The sequence below is a fragment of the Falco naumanni genome, chromosome 14, assembly GCF_017639655.2.
Source record: "Falco naumanni isolate bFalNau1 chromosome 14, bFalNau1.pat, whole genome shotgun sequence".
Classification (NCBI taxonomy): domain Eukaryota; kingdom Metazoa; phylum Chordata; class Aves; order Falconiformes; family Falconidae; genus Falco; species Falco naumanni.
Genome location: NC_054067.1, coordinates 22,295,617 through 22,322,300, shown reverse-complemented (window position 1 = coordinate 22,322,300; position 26,684 = coordinate 22,295,617). Strand labels below are relative to the sequence as shown.

The window sequence follows — 26,684 nt, the reverse complement described above, 5'->3', positions numbered from 1 at the left end:
ACAAGAGAAGCGAACAGGTTGATCTCTTGGAGGACACAGGCCATGCTCTGCTCAGGCACGCTCAGACCCTCTTGGCCTTACATTTAGCAACAAGGGCTGGATCCAGAACCAGGAGAGCACTCATTTAATTTAAGTCCTGCTAGAACAGAAGCACAGATCTTGCTGGAGAAGCTTCCCTCCAATACCCACATCAACACCATCAGCTTGTTTCAACACCCAGTTCAAGGAGTACAGACTAAAGCCCCATCCATCTTCCAGCTAAATGAAACTCTGTTGGAATCCTTCAATGCAGGAAACTGAGTTGATGCCTGTGCAGCCAACAGGACATTGTACTTCCAGTAACAGGTGAAACAGGATGTTTCATCTCAGATGTTGAGGAAAAGTAGTGGAGTTTTTTGCAGGATGACCACTCTGGAGACTCAGCAGACAGCTGCCTACTAGTGAACAGTTCTTTCCTTCTGTCTCTGGTAATCTGGAAGGGAAAGAGAAGAGAGGCAGTCGCTGATGGCAAGAGGGAATTAGCCAAAATGTTATAGGAAAACATATATTCTGTTTATATCTCACTAAGTAGAGAAAGCGTTTGCTACCCCCTTGGGTAGCAGCTGGCTTTAAAATAGCATATTTGCACCTCAGCCAGTCATTTCAAGTTATTTTAGGGCACGCAGAACAAAAGTTTGTTTGAAGTCCTCTCTTCTCCTGCTCCCTATTTTTGTTCTTTCTTCACTTAAGGGTCAGTTTCCATTTTATGAAGAATCCTTGTTTGCCTTGACTTGACCTTTTCCCCACACCCCCCTTCTATCTATGAACTTTATGGGTGCAGAAACTGAGTTAATATGGTCTTTTCCTTCACTTAGAATTTAAATGTTCTTAGGGAGGGATAAAAGCCACAAGCAGTGTCCACCACTGGCACAGATCCACTAGCGACAGAACTCATTCCTATGTTGTTCAAGGATAAATAGCTACTTCTACCACTCTGAAGTTAACATTTCCATTCAAAAGTCACCCCATCTTTTAGCACTGTGTGGATAAGCCCTGCTCTGCAAGTTTTTTCTATGAGGGCAGCCAAAGCCAGTGCTTACTGTTTTGTACCTTTTGGTACCCGTCCTTATCCCCAAATCAAAGCCTAATGTTCTTTCTGATCTGCAGGCTTAACACCATCTATCACCTTAGACTTGCAACTGCTAAGCTCAGGTGGAATCAGCAGGGATGCACAGGCATCTGCGTCCCAAGGAGAAATGCTGCTAGGTGACTGGACTTGGAGCTATCGGGCACTTACTGTAGGGGAAGTAACGCACACGCATGGTGATTTCACGGGCCGTCTTCAGGATCTCCACAGCCTGAAAGCAGAAAGAGTCGCTCAGTGACCAGACCGTGCTGGAGAACAGGAAAAAGGAATGCATCGCAACTGAGTTGGTGCAGGTTGAAAGGTCGGACAGAGATGGTGTGTGAATGGATTCTCTACCCTGTCCTTGCTCCAGCACCTGGGCCACAGGAGTGCTCACCTTGCTGTGCTCAATGTCCTGGAAATCCACATCGTTTACTGAGAGCACCTGGTCCCCTTCCTGCAGCCCAGCTCTGTGCGCATCCGAGTCAGGGATCACCTGTGAAAGGAAGAGCAGAGACAGTAGCAGTGACCCTTGGCATGGCCAGTGCCACAGCTCCCCTCCATGCAGCCAAGGCAGTCCAGCTCCAGAGCCGCCCCACTGTGTCCATCCAGTGCACTCACACGGGACTGGGGAGGATGGGGAGTACGGACTGCAGCACACCAGCAACACTGCGGGTGGGGAGAGATGAGGAAATGGTGCGGGACTGTCTGATTGCTGCTTAGTGTGTAGGAAATTACAGCTATGAGTCTGGAGGTGCATATAAAGCATATGACAGTCTCCCTGCACACCCAGCTGGCTCAGCAACACCCAAGGGAACAGACAGAATGCAGGGAGGGAACGACAGAAGGACAGACACACCTTAGAAATGAAGATTCCCAGCTGTGAGGCTTTTCCTCCCCGGATATTGAAGCCCAGCTGTGAGAGAAACCAGCAGTGAAACACAGTCACCTGCTTTGGCCCGGGACCCTTCCCACTGCTAACGTTGTCTCTTGGATGGAGCAAAGGTGTCAGCGCTGCGGCACTCGGCCGGGCAGCAGGGCGCACCAGGCCCTCTGCTACCTTCTGCACCATGGCAGCTCGGCCAGGCGAGGGGCCCCCTGTTCCCTGTCCTTTATCTGCTCCACATTCCAAAACACCGTACTGCTCTGCCTCGCCCACGAAGCTTTCCGCTCCCGCTGTGGCACGGCCCTACCCGGCGAGGGGGGCAAGGCCTGCCCTTAGCCCCCCGCCACACCGAGTCCCCGGCTGAGGGGAGGGCCACCGCCTGCCCGGGCTGGGCATCCCCCGCTGCGAGGTGCTGCCGCTCTGGGAGTACAGCAGCCCCGCAGCTGCGCCCGCCGCTTTCCGCCAGGAAAGACACCGGGAAGGACGGCCGCGCGCCCAGCACGGGAAACCCGGCGCCGACGGGCCGGGCGGGCAGGACCCGCACCCTGCCGGGGGGAAGGGGGGAAGGGGTAAGCGGGTCTCACCTGCGCTCCGGGCGGCTTCTTCAGGACGATGGTGCGGGGCAGGAACTGGGTGAGCTCGTTGTTGTAGTCGGGGTGGTACACCCTCTGCAAGGCAGCGCTGCGGCCCTCAGGCGGCGGCACCGGCCGGGCCGCGCCGCGCCACCATCCCCGCCACTCGCCCCCGGCCCGACCAGACCAGGCCAGGCCAGGCCCGGCCCCCCGGCCCGGCCGCCCCCCGGCCCCTCACCTCATGCGGCGGCACCCAGGCGGGCGGGCTCTCGTAGGGCGGCAGGAAGACCACCGGGAAGTCGTCGTAGGGCAGCCGGCCCTCCATGCTGCCGCGCTGCCTGCCGGGAGCGCCGCGCCCCGCCCGTGCCCGCCCGCGCGGCCTCGCCATTGGCGGCTGCGGCGCGCGGCCCCGGTTTGAACGTTGGCGGTTGCGGCGCCACCATCACCCAGAGCAGTGGCGGCTCCAGGTGGGTCCCGCAGCCGCCGGTGAGCCCCCCCCAGCTCCGCCCCGCTCCCCTCCCCTCAGGTGGGACTGCCGGTGGTCGCTATGCTTCCCCGCTCCCCGCCGGGCCGGGCCGGGAGGTCGGTAGCGGGGGCGGGGCGCTGGCGCGGCCTAGGCCCCAGGGTGCCGGGTCGGGGGGTAGGCCGCAGCGCCGGGCTCCTCCAGGGCGGGCCCTACCGGGCCGCTCCTACCAGACCTCACCTGGCTGTGTTCCTCGGCAGGGCGGCCCCGGTGGGTGAAAATGGTGAGGGAAGATGACAAGGTGATCCCGGTGCGTGTGGCGCTGCGCTGCCGTCCCTTGGTGCCGAAGGAGACCAGCGAAGGGTGCCAGATGTGCCTGTCCTTCACGCCGGGGGAGCCGCAAGTAAGGAGGCCGCTGTCTGCGCCGGGGGTGGGCCGTGCCTGCCCCGGCTGGCTGTCGGGGTGCTGGGGGGGTTGGTCAGCGCTACCTGCTCTCCTCTCCTCCACAGGTGGTCGTGGGGAGCAATAAGTGCTTCACGTATGACTATGTGTTCGACCCGTCTGTCGAGCAAGAGGAGGTCTTTAACACGGCTGTCTCCCCTCTCATACGAGGCATCTTCAAAGGTTTGTTATAACTGAGTTCAGGCTCTGTTTTCGGACACTGGGGGTTTGGTGGCCTCGGCTGTGTGGAAGATGGTGCTGTTTAATTCTCTGTTTTGACTTGCTTTTTGATTTCCTCAGAAAATACAATCCTGTGCTATCTACATACTGACCCCAGCCTCTCATGAGAAGTGCCAGATCTTATCTGCTTACAACCTGTTGTACCCACAGGGCTAACAAAATGACTTGTATGTGTTCTTTGGATCAGGCAATAGGATTTTATCAAGAACACTATGAGTATTGATAAGCGTCCCATACCAGAACCTGTTAGCGATGTGCGGTGGAGCTGGGATGACGGAGAAGTTACACTGTGTTTCTATGGCTAGCTCTAGTAAAGCAACAGCACGTTCTTGAAAGGGCTGGAATAATTGTATCAGCATTTTGGGGAGCTTTTCACTGACTTTTTTTCCCCCAGATGTTGCTATCTGTGACCTGTGCATAAAGATTGTGTGAACTGATAGTGAGGGGCAGTGCTTTTCTGGAAGGATGCTTTTACTAGAATGCAGCTTTGTTCCTCAAAGCTTCCTCTGGTTCCCATGTCTGGTTCAAACTGTCTCATCTGGGCTGACTGTCTGATCTGGGTGTCCTTTGTTCCCCCAGGGTATAATGCTACTGTCTTAGCCTACGGACAGACCGGATCTGGAAAAACATACTCTATGGGAGGTGCCTACACTGCCAATCAAGAGCATGACCCTAGTGTGGGGGTCATCCCTCGTGTAATCAAACTACTATTTAAGGAGATGGAGCAAAGGCAGGATTGGGAATTTATCCTCAAAGTTTCTTATCTAGAGGTAAAAGTTGCTTTGATTTTCAAACTATTATAAAGTTATGAATTAGTGATGAAATGAGCTTTAACGAGGCTACCTGCTTCAAGTTATAGGTATTTATTAAGTCAAAACCTAAGACTACATAAGGTCTTGTCAGGAACTGGGTTCTGAGTCCCAGGTATCTTTTTGTATAGGTAAAATGAATGGACTGTCATACAAAGTTAGCTGTGATTTCACTGTAACTGTACATCTTTATGCAAATGGTTCTCTTGCAAGGCTGTGAACCCTGAACTGCTGTTCTGATGTTTTCAGATCTACAATGAGGATATTCTAGACCTGCTGTGCCCATCAAGAGAACGGCCTTCTCAAATCAGTATACGAGAAGATCCAAAAGAAGGCATAAAGGTCTGTTGCCGTGTTAGATATGGGTACCCAAGGGGGCAATGTGGCTAGGGACTGATGTTTTGGTGAAATAACTGTCTTGACTCCTTGACCACTGCTCTGTATTAGTACATATGTAATCACCGCAACTACTCACTCCTCTCAAAACTGAGCTGTTGATGATCCTTAAGTGTACTCAGATAACAACAATAGGTTAGGAATTCACAACAAAACCACTTTCAAGCCCTATTCTGACTTTTTTTTTTTTTTTCAAAGCTGAATGCGGTGAATAACTGAGAATGTTATACTTCAGGTTCCTTCACCAAATTTCAGATTCTGTTGCAATTGTACGCTTCAGTATGGCAGAAGTAGGGTGCAACAAAGGGATCCTGAGGGGAAACTATTTAAGTGGCCAAATTATTTTCTTAGCAGTTTTGTACAGATGTGTGCTTACAGTGTAGTGCAGAAAAACCTTGTGCTACTGCTTGCTCTGTGTACACATTTTGTAGTTAAACTTCCATCTGTCAGTTGTGTTTCGTTCATACAGTTTGTTTGCAGTGGTGGATAGGTTGGCAGTTGTCTTTTGCACAGCTTAGGTGTGTGTGACACCTGTAGCTTTTATCTATTAATATTTTTGTTATGTGTAATCCTGTGTTGCTCACTTGCCTCTAAAGTACTGGGGTGCGACTCATCCATGTCAGTAGTGGCATTGTGATCCAGGGAGACAGAGAAAGCACAGGCTTGCCAAGGAGTATGACGAGTCCCTACTACTTGGTCCAATCTGTCCTTTATGTCCCTAATACCTGCCTCCTCTCTACTCTATTCACACCAGCCTCCCCACCACATCAGCCAGTTTTCCCCTTCCTCTGCCTGTGACTGGCACAACTTTCAGCTACCTGCTTGGCTGAGGATATCTGAGCACAGCTATGAATTTCTCCAGAGTACTGGGATGTCCTGCTTCCATCCCATAGCCTAGTTGACACTAAAGCAGGCATAGAGGAACTTGGTGTGTGTACACAGGAGTAGGATGAAGGAGAGGGGATGTGAATTAATGTTACTGTTAGGAAGTTCAGAACAAATTTTTGGTGGGGGAAGTATCTTAAGCTTCTGTCTTGAAGCAGGACTGGCTATTATGGATGCAATAACTATACAGGGACTTTGTTTTGCCTGCTGTAGTCTAAGGATAATTTTTCTGTTGTAAGTTGGGGTGAAGAGGGAGAGGATAAATAATTCTTTCTTCCTGGATGCAGATTGTAGGGTTAACAGAAAGAAATGTCACCTGTGCCCAAGATACTGTATCCTGCCTAGAGCAAGGGAACAATTCCAGAACGGTGGCCTCCACAGCAATGAATTCTCAGTCCTCACGGTCCCATGCCATCTTTACCATTTGCATTGATCAGAAGAAGAAAAATGACAAGTAAGTGTGATCGTGCAGCCACTCCTAGCAGATGTTAGGAGTCAGACTTACTCAAAGTTTCATTGTCCTGTGTTGTGGTTTAACCCTAGCTGGTAATTAAGTACCACACAGCTGCTTGCTCGCTCCCCCCTCACCCAGAGAGATGGGGAGGAAAACTGGAAAGGAATTTAAAACTTAAGGGTTGAGATAAGAACAACTTAATAATTGAAATAGAATAAAAATGAAAGAACAATAATAACAATGATGACAATAGCGGCGGTGGGGGGGTGGAGTATAAAATCCAGACGGGAAAGGAAGAAATATGTGATACACAATGGAACTGCTCACCGCCCACTGACTGATGCCCAGCCAGTCCCCGAGCAATGACCTGCCCACCCTGGCCAACCCCCCAGGTATATATAGCAAGCATGAGATCCCATGGTATGGAATACCTCTTTGGCTGGTTTAGATCAGCTGTCCAGGCTGTGTCCCCCCCCAATTTCTTGTGCCCCTCCAGCCCTCTCGCTGGCAGGGCCCGAGAAATTGAAAATTCCTTGACTTAGTATAAACATTACCTAGCAGCAACTAAAAACATCAGTGCATTGTCAACATTGTCCTCACATCAGAGCCAAAACACAGCACAGTACTAGCTTCTAAGAAGATAACTAACTCCATCCCAGCTGAAACCAGCACATCCTGTTGTCCTTTCTTGGTCTTGGATAAACTCATCTGAGCTATTATGGAGGCAGTTATTTGGCTGCCTCTAATATGCATTATATTTCTCAGCCGAGTAGCTCAACTATAGTAACCACTGGACTGCTCCTTTCCTAACTACATGTGTACTTGAGAGAGTAAAATAGTTTATTTCTGTCATAGGAACTGCAGTTTTCACTGCAAACTACACCTGGTTGATCTTGCTGGCTCAGAGAGACAAAAGAAGACCAAGGCTGAGGGAGACAGACTAAAAGAAGGTCTGTAGAAAAGGGCTACTATACCTTGGGTTTCCTATTGCTTTTCAGTTAATATTAAAGCATACCAGTAATTTAACCCCTCTAATGTGCCTTTTTCAAATCTTCTTTAATGTTTTTCTTTAATAAGGGCAGTAAATTGCCAGTTCCTAGCTATTGAGGTGGCTCTATTCACTGTCATCTGTTTGTATGCAGGCATCAACATAAACAGAGGTCTCCTCTGCCTGGGGAATGTAATTAGTGCTCTTGGGGATGAAAATAAAAAAGGTGGGTTTGTCCCCTACAGAGACTCAAAGCTAACAAGACTGCTGCAAGGTAAGAGACAGGTGATGATAAAGCCTAAATTTATAGATGCACTTTAAATAAAAGTAGCAAGAACCCCAACAGCCATACAATCACAGTTCAAAGCAGTAGCTGCTGTTGACAAAGGGATTGCATTTATTGGTTTTGTTCCTCTTCTCTCTGAAACTAGACCTTTTCTATATGCTTATTTTTAGATTGCAGGTATATTGAGATGGTCTCATTTATGAGTCCAGCTCTTCTGCCGTTCCCATGTGATAGGAGGAAACGAGACAGATTCAGTGTGTGGGCTTTTTTTGGTGGGGAGAAGGAAGTTAAGGCTGGAAGAAGAGATCTACTATTATACCCTAATTATAGCTACTTACTGGAGGATACAGCAACCAGAATGAAGCCCCAGCTGTCTGTGCCTTCACTGTGTGCCATGTTTGTGGTGTTCTGTTAGTCTGAATATCTGGTCTTAGTGGTACTTATTTTTCTTATAGTTGCAATGTTCTTTTAATACATTTTCTCTAAATTAGCCTTTGATATGGCCATAGCTATAGTATTGCAATTTACTGGGATTTTTTTGGTAGTTAAATAATTCAGTACACAAAGTTAGTGTCTTGAATGTTATTCATATCTGAAAGTATCTAATGAAAAGAAACTGGATTATGCAGAGCTTGATGTGGGGCCCTGGTTTTTTTTTTTCTCATAAAAAAAAATTTAAGTAGCCAATATATGTTAGTGTAAAACCAAAGGATAAAATGCCATGCAGCTTGATGATCTGAAGAAACGTGTTCTTAGGCAATAATTCTTTAAATTGGAAGACAGTGTGAATTCTGGTGTCTGGACATGTGTGAAGGTCTTGAGTATTATTGTGTGGGAGGAGATGGGATAGAATTATGCCAGAAATTACATACAGAAATTGCAGCATTAACAGAAATTACTTAACAGGACAACAATATTACTGGGGCATCTGATGTGAAATCATTGATGTTTAGAGCTGAGACGTAACTTTGGCTTTAAAAAAAAGCTCTTCAGTATGGTACTGACTGGGGCAGAGGAGAAAGTAGATGACAATGACACAAAACTACAGCTGGATATCTTCTAGCTGTAGTTTGGAGAGGCACTTGTGTCCTTAGATAATCTTACTAGTCGTTCTTACTCACTCTCAAAGCTTTAATTACGCTTTATTTTTTTTTTTTTCTCAGACTCTCTGGGTGGTAACAGCCACACTCTCATGATTGCCTGTGTAAGCCCAGCGGATTCCAATCTGGAAGAAACTCTAAATACTTTGCGCTATGCTGACAGAGCAAGAAAAATAAAAAATAAACCCATTGTGAACCTTGATCCCCAGGCAGCTGAACTGCATCATCTAAAGCAGCAGGTACGGCATGCTTACTTCATGTGAGAGGAGTAGATATGTTGGTTTGGTACTAAGTTCAGTGAACAGTGAGCAAAGGCATAGGATGTCTAGCTACACAAGATACACAAAAAATATTTAGTGTGTGATTCTTGATGGCCCTGTAAGTGCTGTAGAAGGAAATACATGAATGTTTCTTGTAATCCTACAGCAGTTATTCAATACTATAGAAAAAAGGTGATGTTAGTGTGATACACATTTCCCTTCCACTGAACAAATTATCTCCTGCCCATTAAGCTACAGGCAAAATTGGAAATACAGTGCTGGTTGCCTTGCTGACATCACGTGCCTGTATCCAGCATGGAGTGGGAAGTGGAGAGTGTTCCTATGTAGTCAGCTTCAGAGGGAAATAACTTGCATAAACTAGAAGTGGTTAAACACAAAGCCAGAAGTCCTCAAGGCTGGTCTGTGGGTGAGGGTTAACCAGGCTTGCTGTGCTCACTTGGCAGCATGCATATGATACAGTCTTTCGTGCTGCCTCTCCAAAGGAAAGCTCAGTAATCTGATTCCACAATGGAGCAAGTAAGTGGTTTTGCTTACTGCACAGGAGTGTTCACCAGAGCCTAGTGAATGTTTATTATCGTACTGTAAATTCAAACGTATTGTAGTAGCTTAGGAAGATAAGTGATCTGACGCTCACAAGTCATGTGAAAGGTAGCAACAGAGAAGTGGTTCAGCAAAGTGGGAGACCTTTAGATCAGCAAGGTTTCTTGACACCCTGCACATTCAGCCATCTAGTTACTGCATGGAAAAGTTTTACAAGAAGTAATTGTTTGTCTTTCTAGGTTCAACAGCTGCAGGTGTTACTGCTGCAGGCCCATGGAGGGACCCTCCCAGTGTCTATCAAGTAAGATCTGTAGATTAATGCTCAGTATCTGATGGCCATCACATATCAGCAAAGGCTCTCGATCTCCTTTGCTCTAGACAGTACTGTAGTATGAGGCTAGAGTAAACTGGTTGCTTTCTGATAGGATCTGGACTTTTTTTTCTTCTCTTCTTTTTGTGATGCTTACTGAAAATTCTATGCATGTATGGCTCATCTACTTTTGTAGTAAACCTCTTGCGACTGCAAACATCTGTTGTAGAAAATATGAGAGGAACTAGGCAATGTATTAGAGTTTCTCAGGCCTATCCATTCCTCTTTTCCTCACCCCTCTACCCCTAAGTGTAGAGCATCTCCATCTCCATTGTTCTTGAGCAGAAAATGCAGGAAAGAGTTGGACTGTGTAGTGGTTGTCTTCTGAGGATATTTCAAAGCCCAAGTAAATGCAGTTTACAGATTTATCATTGGTTAAACAGCATTGCTGTTTCAAAAGGATGTTTTCTTCTCTTGCAAATGTCTACTTTTGGTATGCTGCAGTACTTATATTTTTGAATTCAGATTAGACTTCCTCCAGTTACTTCTGTTCATCTGCTACAACCTATACTTATTGTAAGTTATTTAGGAAACTTGGAGGTAATTTCAGTGCTGTTACAAACCTCTGGCAAAGCCAGTTCACAAGCAAACTGGTTCTTAATGTTTCAGTAGTACGGCACCTTTAGAGAACCTTCAGTCCCTGATGGAGAAGAACCAGTCACTAATGGAGGAGAATCAAAAACTGAGCCGAGGGCTGAGTGAGGCAGCTGGTCAGACAGCACAGATGTTGGAGAGGATCATTCTGGTAAGGTTCAGTTACCCAAGAAGAGCTTTAAGTTGCATGACTTGCCCTGTTAGCTGAAGGATTATTCATAGCAGCTCCTGTACTAATGGCCTGTTAAGAATCTCTCTTCAATGTTCTTTTCACATTTATTTCAAATCTCTAGCTGTCAGTCAGAACCAAAAGTCTTCCAGACCCTGTCAGAGCCTACAGATCTGGTGACTTCAGTGGGGAAACCCAGACCTGAATATTTCAGCTTTCTGTTGCTTTAATGTTTTAAATACCAGCACTTGTGCATGCTTTCTTTCCTTTTTCCCACGCTGCTCTGCTTTGTTTTGATTCACTGCAGTGTATATTCCTGTGGAAAAGGCTAAACAAAGTGGTAGCTATGATCATGCAAGATCTTTCAGCACATTGATTTGACACAGACTGACAAATCTTTTGCTACAAATAAATTAGCTGTTTTCTGACTTGTCTCCTACAATTTATATAATTCTGACTTCTTTTAGACAGAACAAGAAAATGAGAAGATGAATGCCAAACTAGAGCAACTTCAGCAGCATGCTGTGTAAGTCTATTCCCACACCCTGCTCATGCTGAGGAAATGTCTTTCAGTATTAAATGTTTTTGTTGGGAAAAACTGAATACAATTTCTCATTTGTATGTTCAGTGGGGAAGTTGTTCCTTACTGGCACGTGTGACACAAATGTGCCATGTAGTACTTGAGGACTTATTCCCACATCTGCATTACAGGTGCAAGCTTGATCTGCAGAAGCTGGTAGAGACTGTAGAAGATGAGGAACTAAAAGAAAATGTAGAGGTGATTCGTGATCTGCAGCAAGTATTGGCCCAGTTGCAGGTAAGACTGAATCCAGGAAGAGTGAATGCCAAGTGAGTTTACTAATTAAACTTAAGGTTCTTCTGCTAATCCTCTGAGCAGTGGATTCAGTTCTGCAGAAACCTTGCTTAAGAAGCTCGGGCATTACAAGTATTCAATGACTCTTGATATCCACTTCAAAACGAGCTGTCCTGCTGTGCTTTTAATGCTGCAGAAAGGCCACTTGTGCTTGAGTGACTATGTGTGGTGGAAAAAAAGGAGGAGTCTTCATAAAAGAATCTGATAGTGGGAGATAAGTGTGGGTTTACTATTCAAAAGTTGGGAGGAGAATTATAAACTTGGTAGTTGTAATGAGCAACACAAATTGCAGGGACCTGAAATTGTTAAATAGAAGCTGTCAAATCTTTGTGTAATTTAATAACTTCTGTTCTCCCTTGCTAGATGTTCCTCCTGTTCCCAGAATCCTTACTCTTGTGAGGAGCTGGCTTGCCAGTGCTGGAGTTCAGGGAAGACTAGAAAGAATGGCTTGTCCAGCTGATCTAGGAGGAGTATGCTCACTTTTACTAAAGGATGAAAACAATGGCATCCTCTTTCCAGAGAGAGCTTTCTGAACAAGGAGAATAACCAATAGGCCAACAGGCTGCTAGTAGCTTCATTTTACTTAATCTTTCACTTTTGACCAACATCGTCTTCTTTGTCCTATATAGAGTGAAAATGCCACAATGGAAGCTGCTGCAGAGATGGCAAACTCTGAGCAGGATGCTACAGCTGTAAGTGAGGGGAGTACAGCAGTGCAGACCTTACCAGGGGCATGTTTTTATACCTTCATCATTTCTCTTTTATCTGCGTTCTTATGCTAGTTTTTTAATCCAAATGTTTGGTAAATAATATATGTCACACTTGTGCTGCCTTTCTGTGCTTTTTTTTGCTCAGTGTGTTCCAGATCGATAACCTGTTCTCATTTCTGAATAATTTGGGGGGGGAGAAGAATTTGAAGCAGTCACATAGAGCTTTCAATTGGCCTCTCCTGCTCATTGCTGTCTCCTCCAGGAAGCAGAAATGGGCCAGGATACCAAGAGACCATCAGATGAATTCACCACTCAACATGCCCTCCGTCAAGCACAGATGTCCAAAGAGCTGCTTGAATTGAATAAAGCTCTGGCTCTGAAAGAGGCACTTGCCAAAAAAATGACTCAGAATGATAGTCAGCTGGAGCCCATTCAGTCCCAATACCAGGTAAACTCTTCTGAAATAGTTCTTGTAATGATATACTCAGTTTGTTTTTCCCAGTTAATGTGGCTGCTCCATGCTGAGGAGGGAAGGAGGAAAAGATCTATCCTCTCATGAGCATGTTCTTAATGGGTTTATTTCCTTAAGTGATTCGCTGCCCCCTTGGGCATAGTGGGGAGTTAACTGTAGGTATCAGCAGAGAAGGTGGAGGGGATGACCATGCCCAGCTATTTACAAAAAGCTCTACCACCAGAAGATGGTCTTTTCCCTGAAATAAGCTATTAGCTACTAGCTGTTGTATGTGAAATGGGCTCCTCTGCTTTTTACTTGGAGGTTTGCTTGGCTGCACCAAGTTAAAATGCAAGTACTTCATTGTTAACTCTCGTAGTACCGCCAGCTGTACTTCCCCTGTTCACCAGCTGTGCTGGGATCTCCCATCTCTGAAATTGTTCAGTCGTAACTTTTAGTTTGTCACAGTGGTTCTGTGGACCAGCTAAGGCTTCAATGTATGGCAGTGTAGCCCTTTTGGTGCTTATAGTGCTTTCAGATAAGGTGGTCTACAGCCTATTGGAATGTGGTTTCTCGAGTTTTCCTGTCTTAAAGCTGTGTCTCAGAGTGTAATTTCAAGGTTTTTATTTGGGGGCTTACTACTCTTGTCCTTTCTAGGCTAATATCAAGGACCTGGAATCAGAGGTCAGCAGTTTGCAAAAAGAAAAGGAGGACTTGATCCTTGCTCTGCAAATGGCAAAGAAGGATGTCAACCAAGCCAAGTAAGAGTGACTGTGCAAGCCATGTGGCTTATAGCACTAGAAGTTGTGTTAGTGCACCTGTGCAAGTTCATTGTCTTGCACTTTTACAGTTTGTAAAAGCTCTTTTGATGCAAATGCATCCCTTTAACACGCCATGTGAGTTGTATGAACTGCAGAGAAGCCTGATAGTGGGCATTCATCGGTGGGAAAGATGTTAATACACAACTGCTTCATTCTTCAGAAGGTGTTTCTAAAGTTGGAGAGTACTTGTTTGAGAATAACAGTTATTGGGGAGGCTGTCTTTAAAGTGTAATTTCTTTACAGACTGAGTGAACGGCGTCGGAAAAGACTTCAGGAGTTGGAAGGGCAAATCAGTGAGCTGAAGAAAAAGCTGAATGAGCAATCAAAGCTCTTAAAGCTGAAGGAATCTACAGAACACACTGTCATCAAACTGAACCAGGAGATCAGGGTAACTAACCCTAGCATGGAGTTCTCAGGCTCGCTCCAGTGTAGACAAAGCAGTTTCCAGATGGAAGGCACTTGCTTTCTGTTTTGTTAGACTGTAAATCCAGTTTTTGGCACAATTCCTTTCGCTATGTGACCACGATTGCTGGAGTAATATAATAGGCAGGTGACTACTGGGACCTGGAGGAATAAGAAGTCCAAAGTGTGTTCTGGCTATAATCTGATCATGTGTTGCCTCAGTCTAAGCACTTGATTTCACTTTGATTTCCATGTGTATACTGTGCATGTGTTAGTCTCCCCTTTATGCCTTAAGAAATGAATTCCTGGGGTTTAGCACTTTGAGAGTGTCCTTAGGCATGCACTCTGAGTGGGCAGCACACTGTAGTATTTCCCATCTGCCACTTCCCACCCCCACAGACGTGCTAGGGGAACATAAGTTGAAACTAACCAGAATGCAAGTACTGGACAATTCTTCCAGCCATTTCTGTTTTTCAGGAAATGAAAAACCAAAGGGTACAACTGATGCGCCAAATGAAAGATGATGCTGAGAGATTCAGGCAATGGAAACAACAGAAGGACAAGGAAGTGATCCAGCTGAAAGAACGGGTGAGCAAACAATAAGCCCCCAAAGTGTACTTCCCTCTGAAGAGTGAAACAAATCATTAAAGTGTTTGCTGCAAGGCTTTGTTTAACTAGCAAGCATCTGAAAAACATCTGGGGACCGCTTTGAAGATAACATAGTTCATATGGTTGCCACCTTTCACCGGCTGTAAACGAACTCGCTTATGTCTGCAGATCTTAGCTGTTAACACACTTGTTATGATTCAGCTCTAAAGCAGAAAGCAAAAATTAATAAACATTTTTAAATATTTAAAGTTGTAGGATTTGGCCACAGAAAGGTTGGAATTTAAACTTTCAAAGGAATATTGAATGTGCAGGTAAACAGAACTGTTAATGAAACCCAGCTGCTTGTAGCATTCAAGTGTAATGGACAGCAAACATCTGTTCTTGAGTTGGTCTCCCAGGAGTTCTTACTGTAACAAGTTTGCTCCTCGGTGCTTCATGGTTCTAAGTCTTAAGCTTTTGATTTGCAATCTCTTACAGCCTTTAGGCTCCTAAACCTTTTAATGGAAAGTGTGGAGCCCTTTCAGGCCTAACAGCCATTTGTTCTCAGAGGCATTACAAGGCTTAAGCTTGTAATGATCACTGAAATCCTTATCATGAAGCACTTGCATTACAGAACAGCAAATGTAATTATACTGTTCTAGGAAGCGTGAAATTGGCCATAGGTGTTACTGTGACATGTTAGGACAGATGGAAAAAAATTACATTATTTCCCTGCAGGATCGCAAGAGGCAATATGAGCTATTTAAGCTGGAACGAGATTTCCAGAAGCAGGCCACTGTACTTCGGCGCAAAACAGAAGAGGTAAGGAGCCAGTATCTGCTAGAAACTCCTGGCCAGTTCCAAAAGTTCTGCAAAGTGTGGTTGGAGGTGGTAACAGAATATGCAGAAACTTCTTAAAAGCAGTTTGGAGGTCGGGAAATAGGTGCTTTTCTCTCTGTAGAAAAATACCATGCTTCTGTCTTGTGGCCTTTGAGGGATTCTAGTTAAATGTTTCTTAAAGGCTAAGATACCCTTTGACATCAGGTAGCTGTGACAAAGCTAGGGAGTGTAGAATGAGCTCGGTGGCGGTGAATTTGCTAGACTGCAGTTCAGAATTCTTTCAGGATGGCTGTATAGAATAAACCCATCTTGAAGCCATCGTTTGGGATACTACCTTTAAGGCCTGGAAGCAGATTTTTTTTAAACTAGGAGTCTCAGCAAAGAAAATGAAGTCAAGGACTCTAGTCTTGGCTTAATTCTGAAGTTGTTCTGGTTCTATTAACCTTACACTCTCTTCTCATCATCTCAATGTCTGGCTTGCATTGAGTACCTCATGTTTTCAACCATTGCAGGTTAAGTGAAGTAACTGCCGTTCAGCTTTTGTGTAAAATATTTTACAGGCAGCAGCTGCTAACAAGCGCCTAAAGGATGCTTTGCAGAAACAAAAGGAGGCTGCAGATAAACGGAAGGAGAGTCAAAATCGGGGAATGGAAGGAGTTGCTGCACGAGTAAAAGTAGGTGACTGTTGTATATTCCAACAAACAACGGGCAAGCTTAGATTTGTTAACTCAGTAGGTGCTGCTGGGGTTGATGGCTGGAAAGCGGAGGGGAGGAATATGGATTTATGTATTGAGGGAGGTATTGTGATTGTCCAGTTTATCTATGCAGGCATTTCAGAGAATTCAGTCCTGAAGTTGAGACTACAGTGAGCCACTGTACTGGATTTTGGCTTTTGATGTGTTTTTCTTCCTCCAGAGCTGGCTTGCAAACGAAGTAGAGGTTCTTGTTAGTACTGAAGAGGCTCGACGGCACCTTGCAGACCTTCTGGAGGACAGAAAGATCTTGGCGCAGGAGCTCCTTCAGCTTAAAGAGAAGAAAGAGGCTGGGCAAAACCCCCCTCTAAAGCTCAGAGTAAGAGGGGGAAGTACTGTTTTCCTTGTCCCACACTTCTGGCTGTTCAGCAAGTACTGTCACTTATTCATTCCTATTTGACCTTTTCCCTCAAAAGGTAGGGATGGCAATGGTTACTTTTCTGGAAGAAAGGGTTAATGTTACTGTCCTCTGGCTTGTCAGGGAACAGAGTTACTAAAGTAACTTGTTACTTATTGCAGTGAATCAGATGGATGTGAGTGGGTCACCCCCCCTTATCACAGGCTTATGCTTTTGGGAAGGAGCAATGGAATTGAAGCCATAGGGAGATATTAGAGGCTTTTAGAGTAGTATGGCTTCTCTTCGCTGAAATGTCTGTAAATGAAAGCTCGGTCTTGCATGCATTTCTTCACCTGTTGCTTACTTCTGTCCATTGTTGCAATTCTTTAGAGACGCACGTACTCCCTCACAGATTTGCAGGCTTCAGAGATGGACCTTTCCATATCAAAGCAGATTGAAAGCCTGGAAACTGAGATGGAGCTCAGGTAAGGCAGTACGGCAACACTGACTTGCACATCCTTGTCTCTGTGTTTGGGTTTTTTTTTCCTCATATCTGTCCACAACTCTTCTGTGAAACAGAAGAGAAAGTAAAGTAACTTATACACTGACACTAAAAATGAGGAGAACATGTGGTTTTCCTGGTTTGAATGTTTCCAGAATGGGGACACTACTTGGTCACTAAGATTGCTGTTTTCTCAGCTGTTTGTGAGCATCTCTGTATGAGGGAAACATGCACTTATAATTGGAAGTGTGGCAGGGAGGAGGAACTCCCTGGTATAGCATTGCAGACTTCAGGTGCCATATTAAGCAGTCAAAACTTTTAACTCGATCTAGTTTGTCTAATATTCTGCTAACAGTAACTTTAGCCCAGGTTTTCACTCGTGTTGTAACCTTGAATGCATGCATTCTCTCAAAGGAGCGCTCAGATAGCGGATCTACAGCAGAAACTCTTAGATGCAGACAATGCAGATCGTGCGAAACAGTGTTGGGACACTATTGCAACAATTCTAGAGGCTAAATGTGCTTTGAAGTATCTCCTTGGAGAGGTAAATTCTGAATTTTCCTATTTGTATTACTAATGACAAGGGCTGTAAATCTGCTTAGCCAGGACGAAAGGAAGTTACTAACAGGCTGACAGCAGTGATGAATAAAAGTGAAGCACTCTTGTACTGGATGAGTTTTATTTCCCTCACAACTTCTGATTAAAAAATTCTCCTGTACTGTAGATCACTTTGGGGAGGGAAATCCAAAAAACAGGAAGAAGGAAATGGAATCTATGTGGGTCTGGAGATATGAGCTAAAGCTGTTCTTACAGAATGCTTGCATGGGAATAGGAAAAAGGAAGAGAAAAAAAGTACCTAAAAATACTTCCTGAACAAGTAGGCAGTCTGCAGGGAAATGAGGGACATACGCTCCGAGGTCAGAGCAGAAGCAGTGGGATGGATATTGAGATTGGAGCAGACTGAACAAGATTGATGGTAGGAGAGGGTAGGAATTGGGCTCATGTGGAATCAAGGAAAGAGCAACTGAATGATAGAATCGTATATCAGTCCCTGGTGCTTGGAAATCAAAGGAAAAGAATGAAGGAGCTAATATGGGAGAGCATTTGTTTTGGGGGTCCCCCCAGTACTCAAAATCAAAGTGCTGCAGGAAAGGAGATCAATCTAGAACTGCTAACAAGACTTCCTGCTATCTGTTTTGCACTTCCATACTAGTTGTCAGATGTCTAGCTCCGAATCTCTTGGCTAGTTCCCTGTTGCTGATGGCCAGTCCAGTTCTTAGGGTGGCTGGAAGTTAAACAGAAGTGCTTTGCCATCAGACCACCATGTCTGTACCAACAGACATCAAATGTGGAACTCATTGACCCAAGCAATTAACTTGCTTTTCTTTTTCAGCTGGTCTTCTCAAAAGTGCAGGAAAGCAAGTTGGAGAGCAGCCTACAGCAGAGTAAAGCCAACTGTTCAGACATACAAAAGATGCTGATTGAAGAGCGAAACCATATAACAGAGATGGAGGCTGAGTTCCAAAATCAGCTTTTGGTGCAGGAACAACATCACCAGGAAAAGGTAAAACCCAAGTGATAGAAGTCCTGAGGGCTCCTTTGTCTTGGGACTCTGGGTCTCAGATCTGCCTGGTGATAAAGGCAAAGGGGATGTGCTGAAACAATCTGTCGCTATATGTCTGATCGGGATTTGTTACTCTTGCAGACTGTTAACAAAAGCCCAAGAAATCTCCCTATTCATCTTCTGTCCTATGCAAGTTGTCTTATTGAATAACTTTTTGCAGTGCTCTAGGCGAGGATGTTCCACCTGAACACAAGATAACTTTTAAAGTATATCAGGGTGGAATCGTGCTGGGAGTAGCAGAAAGAATCTTTCTGAAATTGTCAAGGCCTTTGCCTGGGTTACCAGATTTCTCTTCAGGAATTCATAGCTGTTTACCTCTGCCATATTAACTTGCTTTTAGGTTCTGTACCTGCTTAGCCAATTTCAGCAAAAAGAAGCAGCAGAGAAGAAATTGGAAGATTCACGAACTGAGCAGGAGAAACAGCTGCAGGAGCGACTCAGGTTTCAGGTAAAGTGGCTTGGGGAGAGTGTGCTCATTAGGGCTATCTGTTACTTAGAATAGTAGCTTTAGAGTAAGGAAGGTGCAGCAGGATTGAGAGCGCTTCTGTCTGTAGCTAAGATTGCTTGATGCAGCTGTTCAGAGAGGATAGTTGCTTTACAGGTTTGAGTAAAGCTTGTGGATTTTTTCTCTTGTATATCTTCTGTTAAATAAATGTAAATGCAGCAATGAAACCCACCACAATCTGATCAGTTCATGCAAATGTCTTCCATGCTCAGAACATGTTTAGTTAGGATATTCAACATGCTATTACTAATCCTTTGCTGTACAGCTCCACTGTGCTATCAGCAACAGAAGAACTTGACCTTATAAATATGTTTGCGTTAAAGGGGAATGGAGTAATTTAGCAGGAAATAACCCCTCCAACCCTGCCTTCCAACTCCTGTCACCGAGGTGAGAGATTTACAACAACACGTTACAAGCTGCACTTTGTCTCGTCATTAAGAATTAAGTGGTGTAGCAAGCTCCTGTGGAAGGGCATGTTCAGTGATGTATTAAAGCAAAACCAGTCCTAGGTGCACCTAACTGGGAGACAAACCTTAGAAATAGAGGGAGGTTTTGATCCTTTCAGAGTGAGCATTTAAGATATAATTCCCTCTGTATTAGCAGTTATGCATTAAACAAGGTAGTAGCACTAATGGTTTTCCTGATCTAGAAAGTCAGAGCTGATCTCTCGTTGGAGAATACAAAGAAACCCCTCTGGTGTTGCAAGAAAGGTACAAACAGAAAACTCTGTCCCAAACAACTACTTGTGATACCCTGCGTAAGCCTGCAGATTTCATCTTGTCTTGCAAACAGGAGGAAGAGCTGGAGAAAATGAAGGAGATGTGTGAGAAGAACCAAGAAATTCTCCAGGAAAATTACACTCTTAAACAGGTAAAGATCTGTACAGACGTAAGTCACAAGAGCTTCCTGGCAGTTGGGTTAATGTATTTAGCAAAGCTAACTTTTTTGTCTCTCAACAGAAACTAGTGCTGCTCCAAGTTGCCAGTGGACAGAAGCTCCATCACATTCAGCAAATGCCACCTGAGTCCCCAGATTCTTCTTTTGATTATATTCCACCCAAGGTAAAAATGCTGCATGCCAGTTTCCATGCTTACATTGTACCTGGGTTCTTTTCAAAAGTTAGTGTTGGCTATTAATAGTTTCTTTCTCCCAGGCTGCTTTTTACAAGGCATCCTGTTCTGCTTGTTGAAGTAAGCCGGGTCCCTACTTCAGACAGTCCTTAAGGCTTCTGTTTTCAGAATACTTCTGAAACTAGCTTGCAGTAGTTCTTCAATCTTAAAAAAAGCAAACAAAACCCCAAAATTGCTTCCTCAGTGTAATTATGTCTGACTCTGTATCTTCCTTAGTAATCCAGGTGTTTTCTCTGTAGCATTTCTAGTCTGTGAATCACGGAGCAAGGCATCTGTTAAAGGTGATGTAATCATTGCCTTGCAAAAGAGCTAAGTCTTAGTGCTGGGAGAAATAAATGTTTTATTTTGTCAAGACGGACACAAATCTATTTCCAAGTGTTTGTCAACTATAGCAGTTTAAAAATTCAGTCAATTTAATCCTGACAAGTTGATCTCCTCTCTAACCGCCTTGGCTGTCTTGAGAGGAATGGGGCTGTGGTAGTGGTACTCTGATGTGCTTTAACAAAATGTAAACCTGTTATTTCTTCTGGGACTTCAACCCTTGTAATTTCTGTGTGTAGCCAAAGGCTCGCCGGCGAACGACAGCAAAACCCCATGCACCATACAGAGAAATGGATGTCAAAGAGCTGTTCTCTGACTCGGAGGAGTCTGGAGAGGAAACGGAGGATGCAGACTGGGTTCCGGTAAAAGTAGTCAAAGGAGCAAAGAGAAGCACGATGGGGGTAAGATCCTGTTACCTTTTGACTTGTTATTACCTACGAGGGATTCACGTGCCTGTCTCCCTAGGATCTAGTATGTGTACAGAGAAACAGTGAGACTGTAGCGTCTCCACTATTGTTCTGAAAAGCCTTAATATGGTGGTACTGCTGGCACTGGTTGTGTATAATCTTCTGACAGAAAGAGCAAAAGCTTCCTATAGTCAGCAACACCTTCCTAAATAGTTTTTTATTGGACAAGTCGTCTTCTACCACAAGACACAGGTGTTCTGTCCTGCTACCTGTGGCTGAACTGGCCTATATTTTTCAGGTGGCAGCAAAATCGTGAGCCCTAACAGCAGCCTTATTCCTTCACGGAGCCTATTTTAGGGGAGAAAAAAAGGGATGGCCTGTCATGTATTCCTGTGTACCGTTCCCACTGTGGTGTACTGCGGCTCCTAGTCCTGATAGAAGCCTCAGCTTCTATCTTCTGTTTGTATCAGTCTGCTGGGCCTGGAGCTTCAGCCTGCCGCTCAGTTAATTCCTGACGCGGTGGAAGAGATGACCTGAATGTGCTGAACACAGGTCGCTGTGAGCCAGTAGGCATCTCTGGGCTTGAATTGCTACGAAGCCACATCTCCACTGTGAGCCTTGTTCTTCCTGTTTCACAGGGGGGGTTAAATTATTACACACTTCACCGTTGAGTGACTGAAAATGCCAGCAGTTACCACAGAAAAGCTTACGGATTTTAAGACCTAGCTTTAGTTCCTCTCAGTGGAGCTTGTCAACCTGAAATACAGTACTGTTAGTGGTTTGGGTTTGGGGAAGTTCTGTTTGGCCTTGTTGCAGGAGGGAGGGTTTGTGCCTGACACTTGGCTCCTCTGAGTTCATTTTAAATTAATTCAGCCCTGCAGAACTCCAATGCAAATTACTGCTAGTTCACACCTGTAGCTTGGAGCAGCTGGGCTGTGCAGTCTGCTACTGCTTCACATACCCAGATTAGCAAAGAGATTAATTGTTCTGATGTGCCGTGAAAGAGCTAAATTAGGTCACCTCCATCTAGACGGAGGACGCTAGGTGTGGTGACTCAGGTTTGCCTCCTAGTGTGTAAATGGTAGCTTGTCTAACTGACACTGAAAGTGGCATCCCTTTGGATAACTTGGTCAGGGACTGAGTAACTGAAGATGCTTATCTTGGAGATACTGAAGCAAGAGATGCCTCTGTTGGGGGAAAGACCTTGTTTCTTTTCCTGGGGTGCAGGACTGGCCAGAAAACAGCGAAAGATTTGTGGCAGCTTGGGGATGGTACTGTCCACTAGATCGCTTCAGGTGTTGACAGCTGTGTCAATTCAGATGCGGTCTCTAAAACACCAAAGCTCTTTCTGCATGGAATTCTTTTCTTACTCAGTGCTCTTGCAAGGGCTGGTGTGGAAATAGACAGTGTGGCTGCAGGAAGCAGAAGATGAGCTGCACTGAAGGCTGTAGCTGTGACTCAGCAAAATGTAGAAATAGAGACCGTGGCTTCCCGGTGAGTAGTGCTGTGTTTGTGCGCCTGAAAGGGCTTCACCCAACATCATGCACAGTTTGTCGAGGTGAAGCATGTGCACCTTTCTGAAACATTACTAACTGTCACTGTAATTCAGTGTTTATCTGTGGTAACTGAGTATAGAGTCTTCCACTGCAGTACCAGGCTCGTGCACTAAATACAGCAATTTGGGAGATATCACGTAGGTTTACCTGCTGCCATTTGTCAGCCACAAATCTAAACAATTTAAGTCTGTCTTCTACAACTTCTATTTACTAAGTGCATCTTTGGCTTCAGATGGCACAAAAGCTTAACTAATTTGCAGATATTCTCTTTTATTAAGCATGGAAGGGTTCATTTGGGGAGGGAGTTGTAGCAGCAGGAAGGTTCATGAGCAGCTGATGGTCACTAAAACTCTTGCTAGAAAATTCTGCCTTGCTCTTGGATCTTAAAGATTTGAAGCAGAGACCTCCCACAGTAAATCTTTAATTATTGACTATTTTATGAAACCAGTTGCCTGACAGGCATCTAGCATCCTGTACTATGAATTACTTTGCAACTGGAAAGAAGGTGGCTTAGGTACCCCTAGTGTTTCTTCAGCCGTTGGTGGGAACGGAAGGGATGGATGTTGAAGTGCTTCAAAATGCTACTGCCCCTCAGGATGCCGCACTGTGTCAGGACAAATCAAGGGACTCTGACGGCTGCTTCAGACTTGAAGACCCCACTGAAGTGGCTTCAGGAGAGACTTTCTTTCAGCCTGTGTGTGTCACACCAACTACAAAGGTAATGCCTAAAGCTGTAAGAACAAACAGTGGTTCTGATTGTGCGCACACTATAGCTGGTGATGGATCTGAAAGGAGAAAAAACCCAAGATGATAGACTGCGGCTAGAAAATTCTGAACAGACTACAGCTGTCAAAGCAGCTTGTATTTAAGTCTTGAGTCTGTTGAGTTTCCATACGAAAATCTTGCCGTACAGGTTTGTCATGCTTTCCTGCTGCACCCTTCAGCAATAAGAGAGGGCAGACTTAGGGCAGATACTGGGAAGAAATCCTTCCCTGTGAGGGCGGCGCTGGCAGAGGCTGCCCAGAGCAGCTGTGGGTGCCCCATCCCTGGGGGTGCTCAGGGTCAGGCTGGACGGGGCTGGGGGCAACCTGGGCTGGTGGGAGGTGTCCCTGCCCCTGGTGGGGGGTTGGGGCTCGGGGGGCTGTCAGCTCCCTCCCAGCCCAAACCAGGCTGTTGATAATTGAGGAACTCACGGGACAAAACTGTCTAAATCCAAACTTACTATTAAGCCATCGTGTACTCCAACTTGGCAGCTGTAATCTTGTCTCAGCTGAACAAATTCACTTTTCCCATGTGTACCTTTGCCCACTATTCCAAATACTGTCTCTTCCTGCTCAGCCCATGAGTTTGTCTTTAGAATTTTGACTTGAGTAAAGAAATCAAGCAACTCCTGATATTGGCCTGGCAACTTCTGTATGTGCTGCCCCCAGCACAAGCTGGCTGGCTTCTTCAGGGTGGGTACCAACGCCAGAACTGTCTTCCTTGCTTTTCTGATAGGTCCTGAAAGATATCACAGACCAAGATGTGTTCATCAAGAAGCCCAGCACTACTGCTGCTTCGCAGCTTGTGAGAGATGAGGAGTCACAAGAGAACCAGATACCATTTATAAAGAGAAAGAAGAGAATACTGAGTAGCAATACCAGCTTCTTCTCAGGTTGCACCCCTATCAAAGAGGAGCTTGACTGACGAGCCCAAAAGATGCTCCATGACTGGGTTGTGCTGTGCTTCTTCACATGATGTTGCTCATGACTTTTTTAAAAAGTGTTGGGATCTCTCCCTGTGGCAAAAGCCTGATGGCTGTTGTGCCTGGCAGCTTCTGCCTCAGCAAGGGAGCCAGACGCTAGTTCTTGCTAGATGATGTTCAATGCTTTGTAAATATGTGTATGTCTGAGTCTTGGGCCAATGGTGAGAGACTTTCCTTTGGAATTTCTGTAGTGAGTGGAGGTGATTTTTATCCAGGTTGCTCATTCCAGCTGCTGCCTTCATCTTGAGCTGTGAACATGTGGGGTACAGTTTAATCGGTAGTCTTGAACTTTGCATTTGCACTGGAACTCTGAGTAGTGTCTCTCTCAGCACAGATGAGGAACTGTCCCAAGCTGCCACCCCAAGTGCAGTGGCGCTTGATCTCGGGCGGCACTGTGTCTGTAGTCTTAAACTAGCTAGCAGGTATGAAATGGTCAGTATTCCTGTACCCTTTGGGGCACCGGTCTGTCCTTGTTCGATGAATTTAGAAAATTTCTAGCCATCTGTGAATATTGCAGTAATTTGAACTTTGTTGTAGCTTTAATAATAAAGTAACTAATAAACACCCCTGACTTTTGATTTTGCATTGTGTACAATGAGCCACACAGGCACGTTGGGGTCTCTGCAATTAAATTTGGCCTCAAAACTTTCAGCAGTTGTGGTGCTGACTGCCAGTAGGACTAGCTCTAGCTCTTTTTCTGTCATACCTTACTCAAAACCTAGGTAGCCCAAACAGGGCACTACTCCTTTCCTTTTCCCTTCATTGTCTCTTGGTCCTAAGTTTTGAGTTACAGCATGAAGGAAAAGCGACAGATTTTTTTTTTTTTTTTTTCCTCTAGTGGTACTAGTAATAACCTAGGCCTACCCTTTGACTTGCACATGGATGCCGCCCCTTCCCTGAGCTTGTGCAGTCCTCTGTTTATCTTGAGCTTGGTACCATAATAAAGATTATGTTGCTTCTGGCTCGGTGTGAGCTCAGCAGGCTGCTGGGTGCAGGAGCTGTTCGGGCATGCCTTTGTGGCTTATTAAAGGGTAACTGGATGGTTTCTCGTGGAGTCAACACGTAGCTTTCCCTTTGCTCTCTTACAAGCTTGTTCCCTGTATGGGGAGTGGTTGGAGCAGAGTTCTCGGCAAGCTCCTGTGCGTTTGCGGTCGAAGCTGGGTTCCAGCTGTACCTGGCAGTGCCTCTGCGTGCTGAGCTCTGCTGCCAGCCGAGTCATGATCCCATGCAGTCCGCTCAAGAAAGAGCTGTTGGCTGACTGCTCGTCTAACTTCAGTCATCTCTCTGCTTTCCAAGTCCCTGCTTTTAAGATGTTTGTTTCAAGGTGATTTAAACAAGCATGTAAGCTGCGAGGGCCCGACCTGCTGAAAGGGCATCCGTCTCCCGTTCCACACACCTTCCTGTCCTTTCTGCAAGGGCTTAGAAGCTGTGAGTCAGGATCGCTTCGTATTTGAAGAACAAAGGCACAGCACAAAGGCAACTAATCTTTGTGCAAGTGAAACACGAGGTAACAAATGCCTGTGGTTTCAGCAAGCTTGTCCCACTTGTAGCCAGGATTATGAAGTAATCTGCTGTGGTGCTGGGAGCGAGTGCCGGGGCGGTGTTTGGGGAGCGGCCAGGGTGGCAGGTCTGGTCTCTCCCCGCCTTTCCCAGGTGCTGCTGCCCCGCTGGAAGGCACCGGTGAGGAGCAGCTGCCCAGGACAGCAGCTCACCCCGACCGGCCGGCGGGGCCAGCTTAGCCCCGCTGCTGGGAGGGGATGAGGCCCGGCTGCACAGGGCTCCTGCCCCGAGCCCCGCCGCACCTCCGTGCCGGGGCGGGGATCCTGCTCTAGTCAGCTGTAAGAGAAGAAAAGCCATAAATCAGAAAAATGTGGTTTTTTTGAAGCTAAGGCAACTTAGCTCCATGCCCTTGTACTGCCCAGTTCCTCCTGGAACAGTTCCTCCTGTCTGGGTGCTGGGTTTAGTGGGGGCTGCACTGGCTTACGCTGGAGACTCCAGAAAGGCGCTTTCCCCACCAGCGTGAGGAGGCGATGCCACCGGCCCCCCCCCAGCCTGCACCCCGAGCGGTGCCCGGCCGGCTTCGGCCAGCTGCAGCGGGAACGGGGCCAGCATGGGCCCCGGGAAGGTGACCCCAGCACCAGGTGCCGCAGGACGTGCTCGAGCATCTTAATTTGGTGCTGCTGCGGTGCTGGGAGCCCAACCGCTGGCAAACTGCCCTGGGGGCACGGCAACCCCCTCTCCTAGATGTTAAATAGAGTAGAATAACGTATAACACAATTTTTATATATTTGCGTGTGTGTGTATTTGTATAGCATATGTATGTCACATGTATGTGAGAATTTAAATTATACATATGTTAGAATAGATATATAAAAGAACAGGTATTTGTGAACATTGGGTGTGGATATGTATCGATATTTTTTATATACAACAGATAGTATTTTACAGATTAAGTTATATGTTTTAGCTATATAAATATATGCATACTATGTATAAATATAGAATCATGGACTCAGGCTGGAAAAGACCCTTAAGATCATA

The 26,684-nt window shown here is 45.7% G+C and overlaps 2 protein-coding genes across 6 annotated transcripts; one reads left to right on the top strand and one right to left on the bottom strand.

Moving 5' to 3' along the window:
- Positions 1 to 109: 109 nt before the first annotated feature.
- PDZD11 (PDZ domain containing 11) lies at positions 110 to 2,921 on the bottom strand. 2 transcript variants are annotated; one of them, XM_040614257.1, is made up of 6 exons: positions 2,802 to 2,921; positions 2,576 to 2,659; positions 1,965 to 2,021; positions 1,503 to 1,601; positions 1,277 to 1,337; positions 110 to 472 (listed from the first exon to the last, which is right to left on the bottom strand). In XM_040614257.1, exons 1-6 carry the CDS (start codon positions 2,886 to 2,888, stop codon positions 438 to 440), a joined length of 423 nt encoding a protein of 140 aa, XP_040470191.1. In that variant the 5' UTR covers positions 2,889 to 2,921; the 3' UTR covers positions 110 to 437. The 2 variants fall into 2 exon arrangements, with proteins under 2 accessions (XP_040470191.1, XP_040470192.1); XM_040614258.1 differs by lacking the exon at positions 1,965 to 2,021.
- On the top strand, positions 2,887 to 24,707 carry KIF4A (kinesin family member 4A). Of its 4 annotated transcripts, none has more exons than XM_040614253.1 (31): positions 2,887 to 3,049; positions 3,287 to 3,429; positions 3,536 to 3,650; positions 4,287 to 4,477; positions 4,766 to 4,858; positions 6,085 to 6,251; positions 7,107 to 7,201; positions 7,394 to 7,513; positions 8,689 to 8,864; positions 9,686 to 9,747; positions 10,429 to 10,561; positions 11,047 to 11,105; positions 11,291 to 11,396; positions 12,083 to 12,145; positions 12,426 to 12,611; positions 13,272 to 13,375; positions 13,679 to 13,823; positions 14,315 to 14,425; positions 15,164 to 15,247; positions 15,826 to 15,939; positions 16,181 to 16,336; positions 16,745 to 16,839; positions 17,271 to 17,400; positions 18,250 to 18,420; positions 18,821 to 18,928; positions 19,778 to 19,855; positions 19,945 to 20,046; positions 20,676 to 20,837; positions 22,218 to 22,337; positions 22,995 to 23,117; positions 23,897 to 24,707. In XM_040614253.1, exons 1-31 carry the CDS (start codon positions 2,887 to 2,889, stop codon positions 24,083 to 24,085), a joined length of 3,864 nt encoding a protein of 1,287 aa, XP_040470187.1. In that variant the 3' UTR covers positions 24,086 to 24,707. The 4 variants fall into 4 exon arrangements, with proteins under 4 accessions (XP_040470187.1, XP_040470186.1, XP_040470188.1 ...); XM_040614252.1 differs by having other exon boundaries at positions 10,426 to 10,561; XM_040614254.1 differs by having other exon boundaries at positions 2,964 to 3,030; positions 10,426 to 10,561.
- The last annotated feature ends 1,977 nt before the right edge of the window (positions 24,708 to 26,684 follow it).